Genomic DNA, 14,035 nt, shown 5'->3' on the forward strand with positions numbered 1-14,035 from the left:
GCTCCAGCCCCGGCGGGGCGGGGCGGGGCGGGGCGGGACTCCGGCCACCCGGGCCACGCGCGCGCGTGCGCCCCCGCAAGGTCCGGCCCTTTCTCATCGGGGGCGCGCGCAGCCCGGCCAGCCCCGGCGCGAGCCTGCGGCGCCCTCCCTCGGCTTCGGCTCGTTCCGCCGCCGCGCGCGCCGCCGCGCGCGCCGCCCGCGCTCCCGCCGCGCCGGAGCTGCCAGCCCGGGAGCCAATTAGCGCTCGGAGGCCAGACGGCGGCCACTTCCTCGTCGCCCGGCCGCGCGCTCGGGAGGCTCGGGCGGCCGCGGGGCGGGGCGGGGCACGGCGCCGAGCGGCTCTGACTGCGTTCGCTAGTCCGACGGCCAAGGGTGGGCGCGGGTCCCTGAAGGCGTACCGCCGCACAGCAGACAAAAAGAAACTTTGGGGCCCCCGGCGTGCCGGCTGGCGGGGCGTTCGGTTGGCTTTTCGTGCTTGGTCTCGAGGCTCCGCCGCTCCAGGAAGCGCGATGTCGAAGCCGCCACCCAAACCGGTCAAACCAGGTAAGGGAGCTGCTCGCGGGGTCCCCTGGCCGCCTTGGTGCCTTGCGCTTCCTCTGCCACTTGGCAGGGCAGACCACGCACGTATCCGGCCTGGAGCCTCGCTCTCGGGAGCCGACCCACCGGGATGGGTCGCTTTGTTGCGTTCGCAGCGGGGAGGGAAGCGTTTTGGACAGCAAGAGGATTTCCAGGATTAAATTTTTTTTTTTTCTTTTAGAGAGGAGTCGCCCTCGATTTTGCGACATTATCATTCGCTGCAACTTTCTAGTGGGTGTGATGGCTACTTCCCATTGAAGCTTCACCAGAAGACAGGGATCTTGCCCCTCTTAAAGAAATACATATATGTATCTATGCCTTGCAATGGTCTTTTAGCCACTTCCTCCTTTTTTTCAGTGTGTGTCACTGTCAAGTTAGAGTTCTTGACCGGCCAGAGCGAACGGGAAGTGCTCTGCTTGCAGGGTGGGGTGGGTGAGCGAGTGTCCTTTGGGACTTTTGAGAGGAGCCGCTTTTGAAACTGACCTCGGGATCTTGGGGAAAGCATTTAGAAAACTCTGTACTCTAGCTCGTGGCGAGGAGAATCTAGGCTGCGGCAGAGTAATCTCGGCTGTTGCAGTTCGGGAGTGTCTCTTTATCGTGCTGTACAAGTCCACTGCCTCCGCTCCCCCAATGAATTTGCGGGGCTTAAGCTGGAGAGGGTGAGATTACTAAATTCCTCCAAGCAGTGTTCTTGGCCTACAGTCCCTGTTCATTTTTGATTCTATTCTTAGAATATTTTCTATGATATGGAGAAAGGAGAATGTGAAAGGGGCTGACGTATTTCAATTCAGTACTGTAACAAACTCGTGCATTCATTTGGTGAGTAATTACGGGAAACGTAGGAAATGGAAGATAAATGGCCCTGACACACTCTCGGGTTGTTTCTTTCAGTCTCCTGGAACTTCAGTATCGCAGGAGCTGAAATGTGTCCTTTCACATCAAATTTAGAAGTAACCTTGGTTGCAAGTACTACACCTTTCATGATTATCTAGTTTTCTTTCTTTGCCATCATACTGTGGCAGTTTCAAGTCATTTTATTTGAAAATTATGTACAAACTCATATCTGTGACAGTCATTCACCGAGGACTTAAATTTTTTGGTGGACTGGGTGTGAAGGAAGTTTCTGGGACTTTGGCTTTGCTGTGAGCAAAGATGGGGCGGGGCTAGTGCTGGGTTCTGTGTTTCTTCATAAGTGGAATCTGATGAGGAGTTTGCATTTTAAGAGCACGTGTAGGAGGTAAAATCAGATGTAAATCAGGACCTCAAGTATCCAACAAAGCCTTGTTGTTCTTCTTTGATCAACGAACAAAGTACTTTATTTTAAAGAATGTCCTGAGAAGTCCATGAGCTTTTTCATTTCTCTAGACCTTCAAGTGATGTCTGTGCTGCAGCTGGGAAAGCATTGACTGCGATGTCCAAGTGTGTGCATGAGTAGTCGGGCATAGTCAGGTTTGATGGAAGGATCCCACTGTTACCGTTGGGGATACACTCCCACAAACTGTTTTGTTGTTGGACATTGCTGCATTCTCCTTCTCTTCAGCAAATCAGAAAGCAAATGTTTGAAAGAGCTTTGACTCCACACTGATTTTTAAATGAGATCCGAACTCAAGGTGACCACAGAAATCAGTTTGTGAGTTTACTCATTTATAGTGAGACATTCTACTTTCAATCAGAGTTGAGACATCGCATGGCCTGGCTTAATGGAAAACAAAACTGTCCTGTCCCATTAGAGTAGTGGCACGCACGTACTGAGTGCCAGGCACTGATCTAATCACTTTACATGTATTAACTCATTTACTTCTCACAACAACCCTGTTGGGTCAGTGCCATTATTGTTCCCATTGCACAGGCGAGGAAATTAAGGCAAGGCACAGAGAGGTTAAGTAACTTGCCCAAGGTCAGTAGCCGGTAGAGCGGAGCAGGCAGGATTAGTACTGAGGTCCCTCTGGTTTCAGAATCTGCGTTTCTTACTCATAATGCTGTTCTGCCTTAACATCACCGTGCACCATTCGCATTCATGGTCTTGTGTATGTTAGAGCTGGTGGGTGGGAGTGGAAAGGAAAGTGTCTCTGGTCCTCAGTCAGATTTTCAGATCACAGATGGCATATAAAGGTCACCCCCTGGCCAACAGCAGTGAGGAGAGTGGTGTTGAGCTCTACACTCTTATCCTGCACGCAAGATGCATGGGTGAAAAATGTCTGGAGCAGCTTGAAATTAGGGGTGGGGGGGGGTGCATTTAATTTTTGGCTTCTTGATTTGTTTATACCCTGCCTCATCCCAGCTGTTAAGAAGGCAAGAAAGGGCCATGTAGAAGGAGGGAAGAAGAATAAGAGGAAACCAGAGGAAAGGTTAGCTTACAGACATTCATGTCCCAAGGTCCTCCCGGGTTTCTAAAAGATGGCTATAGATTTGGCTCTCAGCTTCCGGCATAAAGATAAAAGATCAATTATAAGATTCCTACTCATCATAAAATTAAAATGTATTACTTGCTCTGAGGAGAGTTACTTTAATGACCCTGAGATCTGAGATCAACTTCCCATGGGTTCTTTCAAAGTGTTGGAGTGAACCGGACATCTCTGTAAGATGGTCTCTATCACGATAGTAGTCCCTGTAGCTTCCTGCAGAGCAAGACCCCAGCAAAACAGCATGGTTCAAGTCCACACGCAGTGCCAAAAGGAGGGGAGCTAGGTGAGGGAGCACACAGGCCTTCATGGAAGATTTTAGTAGCAAGAGACATTAAGCTATAATGTCAGTAATGTACCTATTGGGATGATTGGCATATGTCCCATAAGGGGACCATTTTCTTTTGTACCTTCCTGGGGTTACACCAGAGTGTGGGTTTGCAGCCACATCCAAAATTCATTTGCTAAACATTTCTTAATATATGCAGCTAATCTTTTAGGCCTCGTGCTAGATACTGGGCTTCCAAGGAATGATAAAATAAGGTCTCGCCCATGGAGGTGTCGAGCCTGATGGGGCAAATTTATGTATCTTAGACAATATCTTAGATTAACCTATATCTATAATTGGATGGCTGATCTTACCCATTTTGTTAAGAAAAATCTTGGTATTAAAAATAAAAGTAATATGTTTTTTCTACCTCTTTCTTTCTCCAAGCTTCAAAATATATATTTTTATTGTAGAAAATTTAGGAAATACATATAGAAAAACAATATATAAACATAGAAATACCATCCCTGCCTATCTAGTGATACTGTTCTCAGGATTCTCCGAATCTATTTTATTCAAAAAAGAAGGCACAGTTATCCTCAGAAGGGTGTCTCAGTTTCAATTTTAAGTGGTTTGCTGTTGATTGGCTGATTTCCTACAGTCAGTAAATTATCATTTACACTCTGCTTGAAAATCAGTTGTCAGGGCGCCTGGGTGGCTCAGTCGATTAAGTGTCCGTCTTAGGCTCAGGTCATGATCTCACGGTTTGTGAGTTCCAGCCCCACATTGGGCTCTGTGCCGACAGCTCAGAGCCTGGAACCTGCTTCAGATTCTGTGTCTCCCTTGCTCTCTGCCCCTCCCCCACTTGCACTCTATCCCTCTGTCTCTCTCTCTCAAAATAAATAAACATTAAAAAAAAAATCAATTGTCACATTTTGACTTTTCCTTTCTTACTGATTTCCTTTTATAGGGTCACTTTTGGCCACTCAAGGTGTGTCATTGAAACTCTTCCCTCTAATTATTAGATGGGCCACCGTCTAATATGGTTTTTAGTCATGACTTAATAGTCTTTAGCTTATTCTCTATGGGACCCCCCTCCTTCTTTGGGACCAATGTAGCCTCTCAGTTTTATAAATACAGCACTTTTTGTTCTTTTCAGCCGCCCTCCCGAGCCTTGCTGATCAATTAGGGTGAAGCCACCTGGCTTCTCAGAGTGTAGAGGACAGCTTGTATTCTCACAAAGACCTTTTTTTAAAAAAAGACTTTATTCTGAGACTTTATTCTGTAAAGATGGGCCAAAGGATATTGAATGAGATTTGAACTAGAATCGTCTCTTTCTAAGCCGGTTTGATAACCCTACACTGTAGTTGGAAGCCTGATGTCTGACCTTGACCAGTTCTTTTAAATGGCTTATTGATCTTGGTGGTGGAAATAAAACAGCGTAAATATTTTATGTGTCTTATGAAAATAAATTCGTGGGACTTTGAAAAAGCAAATGTCAGTATTTGGGGTTCTTTTGTATTTACAATAAAAACATAAACTTCAAAGATGGCATACATATGCTGCTTATGTAACACTGTTGAGAGGAAAAAGGTTTTCATCTAAAATGATCGGAACTTTTGTGTATTTTTTTTTCCCCTCTGAATAAATAAATTCATCAACGGTGAGATGGGGTTGGCTAGAAATGTGCACTTGGATAGTTTCCTTCATAAACGTGATGCTGCATTTATGCCTGGTGGCAGAATAAAGTTTGGAAAACATTCTGAAACTTCCAGAATGGTGATTATGATGACGATAATAATAGCTAACATTTATTTGGCCCTAAGTATCCGGTACTATGCAAAGCATTTTATGTGTTCTATCTCATTTAGTTATTCTAACTTCCCTATGAGGTGGGTCCTAATATCCCCATTTTATGGGTGAAGTAGGACTTAATGAAGTCAACTAAGCCACTTAAAGGTCTCAGATCTAGGAAGTGGTGTTTTGGTTTGACCTGAGAATGGCACACCGGCCTTAAGTGCAAGCTATGTCTTTTGGACAGAGAAATCTATGAGGATCTATTAGATTGGCTTTTTTGTTTTTGTTTTTTAATTTGTTTTCACATTTATTTATTTTTGAGAGACAGAGCAAAGCAAAGCGTGTGTAGGGGAGGGGCAGAGAGAGATGGGGGGACACAGAGTCCAAAGCAGGCCCCAGGCTCTGAGCTGTCAGCACAGAGCCCGACGCGGGGCTCGAACTCACGGACCGCGAGATCATGACCTGAGCTGAAGTCGGATACTTAACCCACTGAGCCACCCAGGCGCCCCAAGGACTGGCTTTTGTTTCAGGCAGCCACCTTTATTGACTTAGGCAGTTGTGTTATTTGCATTTGTGTTGTATAACTCCCCTCTTTCAATGCTTCTGTATTAGACTCTGAGATACTTTTTGAGAGTAGAATAACCTTTTATTTCCTTGTAACTTTGCAGCAGCTAAACTTTTTATTCATGGCAAATACATAAAAAATCTAGATACATCATAAAGTCCTTGTCCGGAAGAAGGTGGAGTGGGCTGTGGTTGGGAACATCTTCTAGCTACACTATAAAGCAGCAAAGGCTGGAGGCAGTATCCATCGGTACTATTTCTGGAAACAGTGGCGCCCTCTCCATCTTGTGTTCCAGCATTCACACAGCTTGACTCCAGTGTCACCAGTGCAGTGAGCTTTTCTGACACACCTGTGTAGGGGAGGAAAAAAATCTTCGGTCTACCTTCTTATGTTCTGTGTCCTGCAAATTAAGCTAATGCAAAATCGGATTAACAGGAAGAAAAGGCATACAAGTTTATTTGACGTTTTCAGTTTTACCTGCACGGGGGCTATACACAAAAGAGGTGAAAATCCAAAGAAGGGGTTGATTTGAAAGCTTATGTGCCATTTTGGAAGCATGATACATCGTGGAGAAATGACTAGACAAAGGAAAGAGGGGTTTTGGTTTCTAGGGGCAGTAAATTATGGAAAGGTAAATATATAGGGAAGTAATCAAAGATAAGGATTATTTTAGTAAGGTTTGTTTGTGTAGACACAACTACCTGTCATCTCCGCCTCTGATAATAAAAGTTTTCTTTCTTGTATGGGGAGAGAACTCCTTCATGAAGGAAATTTATGCCCTGCTTTTAGGCAGATGGGGAGAAGGAAGAGAGGCTTCGGAGGCAGAGAGGCTGTGTCTATTTTTTCTCAATTGCCTTCAGCTCAAAATACTTCCTATACCAAAGTGGCCTGCTTTGGAGTGGCATATTCTGACGCCCTTCACCTCATACTTCATGTCCGGTGAAAACCATTGCCAAAGTTGTACTCCGTTGTTTAATGCTCAGGGGAAGACAAAACACATGAGAGACCTAGAGAGAGAAGGAGAGACGGAGAGGGACGGAGAAACGTCTTTCAGTGGGCTAATGTGAGCTGTCACATCAAGTTTTGTATCAGTTTGTCAGTCATACTTCAGTAAAGCTGGGGAAAAAAAGACGATCAAAAATATTGGAGGAGTTTGGGGAAAAACTTACAGGTAACAATATAGAGAGAGCTCCTTGGTGCTTTTGAACAGTCACGTGATATTCCACTGTATCTATTTACCCAGACCCACATTAGATGGTTGCACAGTAGATTAGAATGCACTTTTAGATTGTTTCCATATTTACGTAGTTACAACATCCTGGCTGCTTGCTTGGCGTGAGTTGATCTGCAAGAGAAAGTCCTGGAGGTCTGATTGTTGAATCAGAGCGTATGTGCATCGTCATTTTCGTAGACATTTCCGAAATGCTCTCCAAAAAGGTTTTACCAGTTTACCTTCCTACCAAAAATGTGTGCACATGCCTTAAACAGAAAAATTTCAGTGCATAGGATAGGAGACAGGAATCAAAGGGCTGGGAAGTCCAAAGCAGAGAATTTTGAGGACGCTTGGGGTGTGTCACCTAAGGGGGGAAATTTAAGCAGAGTCTTGAATGCTGAGTAAGAGTTTGCTAGGCAGAAAAAGCAGGAAATGTCATTTGACTCGGGCACAATGAGATAACTTGGTACGTCCTCCAATCTCGGTTTGCCTGACTGCTTGAAGCTGAGCTCCCCTCTCTCAGAGAAGCCAGGGGACTTGGTCTGCACACATGGAGCTGTGAACTGGAGAAATTTGTTCTGAATTAAAGAGAAAGCCGTCGGCCTGGAGTAACAGATTGTGGAAAACAGTACTGCTCCCTGCAGAAAGTGAGACTGTCCGCGTGTCAGCCCTGTGCACGCGTGTCTGCTTGTCTGTTTGTCAGGATGTTAACAATGGCTGTGGGCGTTTGGGGTGCAGCCAAATGTTAAAGAGGGTCACAGCTTAAAGTCACTTAAGTCGCTGGTGGGACTGTGGTGGCCACTTCCTCTTAATGAATTCTTGCTAGTCACTTCCCACTTTATGCTTGGGCATCTGTAGAATTTTTAGAAAATCACAAGGCAAATTCCTCATCCTACTCTTGGCGTAGGACTTGGGGGAGAGGTTTGTATTTGTGGATTTGATTGACATGGGATTTAAAAACTCTTTAGCATCCCTTAGAACTTGATGGACTACTTTGGTTTAATATTCTTGGGACCAAAGAATGCACGGAACGTGGTCCTTTCCTAGTCTGGGGCGCTGGATTTCCAGGGAGCCTGAGGCAGTTTGAATTCAAGTTAAGGAAGACTCTAGAGACCCAACTCAGTCTATTCTCCTGCTGGAGGGTCTGTCTCAGGCCCCCTTACAAGGATCTGAAGGCAGCCTTGAAGTCTCTGTGCCATCCTTTGATCCAGGGATTTTGCTTGGTTCTGATAAAGTCATGGATTCTATTAAGGGATTCCCTCAGCTAACAGGAGACATTTGAATCGACTCACTTGCATGAGACAAAGAAATGACTTCCACCTGGAGAGTATTCTGGAGCGGCTGGGTCTTCCGGAAACCTCCTAATCCGACCCATGCCTTGGGGGGACCCGCCTCCGAGTCCTAGCTCCCCGAGCATGGGTGGGGGCGGCCAGCCCAGGCGAAGCCCCTGGCCTTTTGTCACATCTGGCGGGCATCTCAGACCACAGAGTATCTTAGATTCCCTTGCTTGACAAAACCAGACTCTTGTGTGTCTAAAATGTTGCTTACCCAGGTTTACAGGATTTTGCGGCTGCGTTTTGGGCCTGTTGTTTTGATGAGTCAGCACAAGCTTGTCGACTGTGGCCCTGGGAGGACCTAAACAGAAGGTATTCTTGCTGGTTTTTTAGGCAGGAAACTGGCTGCGAAACACTCATCGCAACAGAAACCTGTCCCTCCAAAGTTCATCTTCTTTATTTTTGTTTTTTAAAGTTTGTTTTGAGGGGCGCCTGGGTGGCTCAGTCGGTTGAGCGGCCGACTTCGGCTCAGGTCATGATCTCTCGGTCCATGAGTTTGAGCCCCGCGTCAGGCTCTGTGCTGACAGCTCAGAGCCTGGAGCCTGTTTCAGATTCTGTGTCTCCCTCTCTCTGACCCTCCCCCGTTCATGCTCTGTCTCTCTCTGTCTCAAAAATAAATAAAAACATTAAGAAAAAAAATTTAAAAAAAAAGTTTGTTTTGAGAGAGAGAGAGAGAGAGAGAGAAAGAGAGAGAGAGGAGGGGAGGGGCAGAGGGAGAGGGAGAGAGAGAATCCCAAGCAGGCTCTGCACCATCAGTGTGGAGCCCATCGCAGGGCTCGAAATTGCCAACCGTGAGATCGTGACCCGAGCCAAAATCAAGAGTAGGATGCTTAACTGACTGAGCCACCTAGGTGCCCCCAAAGTTCATTTTCTTAATACTGTGTCAAACTTGACATTGTTCTCAGCCTTATTCTTCTGTTAGGGAATAAGTCATTCCCTTTTATTCCTCTGCACTCAGGTTCTAAATATGAGTCACGCAAGCAGCTGCCGACCAGAACCTGGGCCTATGAACTGCTGAACCGTGAAGTAGGAGTCACTGCTTAGGGGTGACTGTCCACTTCCTCTTTCAGGGAGCCTGTCACATCGACAGGCTTACTTCTAGTACTTGCTTAATGCCTTCCTGCTCTCGAGGGCCAATTCTGTACCTAAGTATTGGGGCTCTAAAGGGTGCCTAGGACTGGACGCTGGCTTGGTAGGAGCTCTGTTCTCCACAATGGGCTCAGGCCCACTTTCTGATTTTTGGTTGGTACTAGGTCTCTTGGTGTCTTGCCGTCTGGTCTAGCACTTTTTTGTTTACTGGCACAGGAAATCTGCTTCCTAGTTTGCCCTGAGTCCTTGTCATTGGCCTGCTTTTTCCCTGCTTAGGATACCTGCTCCGTATCACGTGGACCTTTGACTAACACACCTGTGTCTTTCTGACGTACTATGACCCTAAGATTAGTGTGGGTCTGTGTCTACTCTTGAACGGATTTCCCCTTGGTCTGCCTTCATTTTCCAGAACTAACCTTTGGCAGACCTGAATGTCACAGCCAACTAGCTGTTGGTTAAGCTCTCATTATTGTACCTCAAGGAGTCAGGGCCGCATGTCCAGAGAGCCTTCCAAGAGTATCTCGCTGAAGACTGAAGTTTTCCTCCGAAGTCACCTGGAACTTGGTTCCTTCTACTCTTTAATTCCCCAGGGTTCTGGGAACAAAGTCACTGATTCACATCTGATGAACAAATTGATCTGCAGTGTTAAACAAATCACTGATTTATCAACATCCCCTTCCCAAAGGTATTTACATTAAAGAATAAGATAAGCTAAACACAAGATTCCCGAAAAGAATTACCTTTTTAAATGAACCACTCTAATGGTAGGACTTCAGGCATGAAGACAGGCTCATAGGGTGATGTAAGACCAAGCTGTGATTTGGAGGAGGCGGAGGCAGAATACAGTAATGGGTGCCTGGGTGGCTCAGTTGGTTAAGGGTCCCACTCGTGGTCCCACTCGTGGTTTCTGTTCTGGTCGTGATCTCCTGGTTCGTGGGACTGAGCCCTGCATCAGACTCTGTGCTGACAGTGTGGAGTCTGCTTGGGATTCTCTGTCTCTGTCTCTCAGCCCCTCCCCCAGTTATGTACCACCCCCCCCCCCCCGCAAATAAATAAATAAATAAACATTAAAAAAAAGAATATAGTAATGGAAAATGGACATTAGTTTGGAAATAAAGTTCTGGCCCCCATTCTTTTATTGACTTGCTGGGTCACCTTGATGAGTGAGACCACACCCATTCTGGTCCTAGGTTTCTTCATTTGCTTCTAAGTGTTCATTGCCTGAGACTAACTTTTCAAATAATCCCACAGGTTTCTACATCATTTCATTCTGTGCTTCTTCTGGAGCCATGGGACATTTTCAGTGGTCCTCTACCCACTGCGTTGCTGCTTCCAGTGCTCAGGGCCAGACGATTGCCCACAGATGGAAGCATTAAATACTTGAAGGACTTTTTCCTAAGTCCAGATTTCCATGACAGAGAGAGGGGAAAGGATGGGAAGAGGGTTTGGGTGGAGACATAATATATTCTTAATTAGACCTGATCTGATTTTACTTAGACTCTAGCTACATAGGACAGTGGAGTTTGTTTTTGTTACTGTTTTTTTTTTTTCCTCAGTTGCCTACAGGCATACAGCATCAGGGTGGCCCTGCAGAAATGTGCCCAATGACATTCCAGTGGCAAAAAAAAAAAAAAAATTTGTCATTCCTGAATGGCTCTTGGGACTTTTATGTTTGAAAAATGTATAAAGTCAATTATAACTCAGTGACATCAACTCTGTAGATTTGAGATTTAAGAATATACTGCTAGTTTTTTGAAATTAAGTCTCTGTGCAAAATATTGTTCTCCCATCTTGTTTTTTCCTGTCTGTTTTGGAAGTGACAATTTTAAGCCGTGAATTCAAGTTCAGACCTTGCTTTGTAGCAGTTCTCAAATTTCATTCCAGGAAGGAGGGTTTTCAGTGCTTCTCTTCAGAAGAGAGACACTTGTTCCACCAAGAGATTGGTTCTCAGTCCACCTGTCACTTTGTAAGTTACATAGGGCTCACACAGAAACCAGAAGCTGGGGTGCCTGGGTGGCTCAGTTGGTTAAGCGTCCAGCTTCAGCTCAGGTCATGATCTCATGGCTCGTGAGTTCAAGCCCCACGTCAGGCTCTGTGCTGACAGCTCAGAGCTTGGAGCCTGCTTTGGATCTGTGTCTCCCTCTCTCTCTCACTCTGTCTCGCACTCTCTCTCAAAAATAAAATAAAAACATAAAAAAATATTAAAAAACCCAGAAGCCACCTTGTTTGTTTTAATTTTTTTTTAACGTTTATTATTGAGAGACAGAGAGACACAGAGCATGAACAGGGGAGGGATAGAGAGAGGGGGAGACACAGAATCTGAAGTAGGCTCCAGGCTCTGAGCTGTCAGCACAGAGCCCGACGTGGGGCTCGAACTCACAGATGGCGAGATCACGACCTGAGCCAAAGTCGGTCGCCCAACCAACTGAGCCACCCAGGCACCCCTTGTTTGTTTGTTTTTAAAGAAAATAATATTTATATACTCCTAAGGATATAATGGTAAATTTAAGAACATAACATTGTACATTGTATCCTGATCAGAATAAATGTTATTGCTCTAATTTTAGAACTAAAAAAAATTGTTCATAGTTAGAAATTGAGTATTAAGTCTCTACTAAATGTCTTAAGACCATAGGTAAAGAAACTGGAGTTTGTTAGACCAGATGATGAGAGAAGGCAGGTTACTTCTGTAGCTGGACAGTGGGTACTGAAGGAGAGCGAACTCCTAGTAATTATTATGAAAGCCTGCAATTTACACAACCCACTGCATGTCGGTGGGAAGCCACCATCCAAGAGAGCACAGAACTTTCCCTCTTCTGTCCCTGTGGACTGGGGTTTTCACTGTCATCCCATCCACATTGTAAACAGCAAGTGTTTCTTCAGGCTCAAGGATTTAGGAGGGGCTGTATTTCTAGACATTTTAGGGCACATTCCAATGTCTCCATCCCCTGCCTTCCCTCAGCCGATGACCCCGTGTTCATAAAATGATAAATGATCGTCTGGGCATCCATGAATGAAAAGGAGTTAACAACACACACACACACACACACACACACACACACACAAATCCATGAGCACTTTGCAGCCTCAGGAATGGGTGTGAAAGGTACCCTGGGCCTTGGAGCGGCTGAGGTTTTAGCCGCTGAATCTAAGTACAAGACCCTCAGGAGTGTGCTGTCATAGCTCCTGCCCAGGCCTTGAGTAGAAGGGAGATTTTCATCAGAACGATCCTGTAATTACCCTATTTTAATTACAGCCCCAGAAAACCACAGCTTTTCACTTGTCTGGCCTTACCACTCTCTAGGGGAAATCCAACCCTATTCTCCTTCCTCCTACGAGCATCTGATCTGGTGTGGGAAAATACCTGAGCATTTCTTTGGGTTAACATTCTCCCTTTTCTGGGAGCCACTTGGATTCCTGGGGTCTTTCCAGGCCTCCAGAGCTCTGTCTAAACTCTCCTTTCCGTAAACCGTCTAGACTTAAGGGACTAGGCAAGTTGGGAGAAGGAACTGATCACCTGGGGCATCCTCCCTGCCTGGGCTGAACCTTCAGTGAGCTGCCAGGTGTGGCCCTGGAATGGCCACAAGGTGTTAGGGCCACCAGGCCCCTCAAGGCTCACCACTTTCAGGATAGGAACCAGACCCTCAGGAAAAGGTAGTAAACCTTATAAAGGAGCACCGTTGTCTGTCTTGACAGAGGATGCAACTAGGGAGTAATTTCCAGTTTAAAGGTTGTTGTATTAGTAAGTAGATGATCTTGGAAGAAATGAGTGTCTTAGACATCTTGTTGATTTCCTACAGATGGCCTCTCTGAACCCACTCTCCTGTCTTGGGTTCTGTTGTACTTTTGAATATGGGCTTTGGCAGAGTCTCGTGTCTGTGCTGCAGAAGAAAATTTGAGTCCTTTTGTTTTCTGAATGGAGAGGAGCTCAGTTTCAGGGGTATTGCCAGTCATTGCCCTCTCATTAGTTTCTCCTGCTGTGTTTGATAATGTTTGCCATTCATCCAGAGTTTGTATTGTTATATGAGAGTTCTGGTGTTAATGAGAAGTAGTAAAATGCCCTCAGCTACAGATCTGGCCCCTGTGTGGCCATCAGGTAAGCTTCAAGTGAACACCTTGCTTAAGTTCGGTCTATGTCTCTAGAAATTTTCTTTTTTTGTTCTTAGATACGGTGTGTATCTTTGTCCTTATATCAGGTTTTAAAGGGGCCTTTTAAGTAAAGGAGACATTTTTATCATCATGTTGTCTTGCTAGCATGGATTTTTTTTAATGTTTATTTTTGAGACAGAGAGAGGGACAGAGAGCAGGACCGGGGGAGGGGCAGAGCGAGAAGGAGACACAGAATCCCAAGCAGGCTTCAGGCTCTGAGCTGTCAGCACAGAGCCTGACATGGGGCTTGAACCCACAAACCGTGAGATCATGACCTGAGCCGAAGTTGGACTCTCAACCAACTGAGCCACCCAGGCGCCCCACTAGCATGGGTCTTTATAGAGGGCTAAGACCAAGGCCTTTTTTGTTGTTGTTCTGGCAACTTTTTACCTCCTGGGTACAATTGTAATTTTCCAATGAATTGGGCATTCATGAAGTCTGAATTTTAAGCTTGTCCACTTATTATTTGCTCAAAATGAAAAAAAATTTTTTTTTCTTGAAATAAAAATAATTTCTAAGGCCATTTTTAATATTTTATAATCTGAGAGCGCTTCATTATTGCCAAGATTACCAGATATCTAAATCTGAATGAATTTCCATTTGGCCCCTGGACACTGGTTACACACATTCATATGTTAAATG

The 14,035-nt window shown here is 45.4% G+C and overlaps 1 protein-coding gene across 1 annotated transcript in view; it reads left to right on the top strand.

Annotated features, from left to right (window-relative positions):
- Positions 1–202: 202 nt before the first annotated feature.
- The window catches only part of OSTF1 (osteoclast stimulating factor 1), a 56,479-nt gene continuing 42,646 nt past the window's right edge, over positions 203–14,035 (top strand). The window contains exon 1 of the mRNA XM_042914166.1: positions 203–543. Coding sequence (XP_042770100.1) covers positions 510–543 — 34 coding nt within the window. The 5' untranslated portion in view covers positions 203–509. The remainder of the gene's footprint in view (positions 544–14,035) is intronic.

Source organism: Panthera leo, chromosome D4 (assembly GCF_018350215.1).
Source record: "Panthera leo isolate Ple1 chromosome D4, P.leo_Ple1_pat1.1, whole genome shotgun sequence".
Lineage (NCBI taxonomy): Eukaryota > Metazoa > Chordata > Mammalia > Carnivora > Felidae > Panthera > Panthera leo.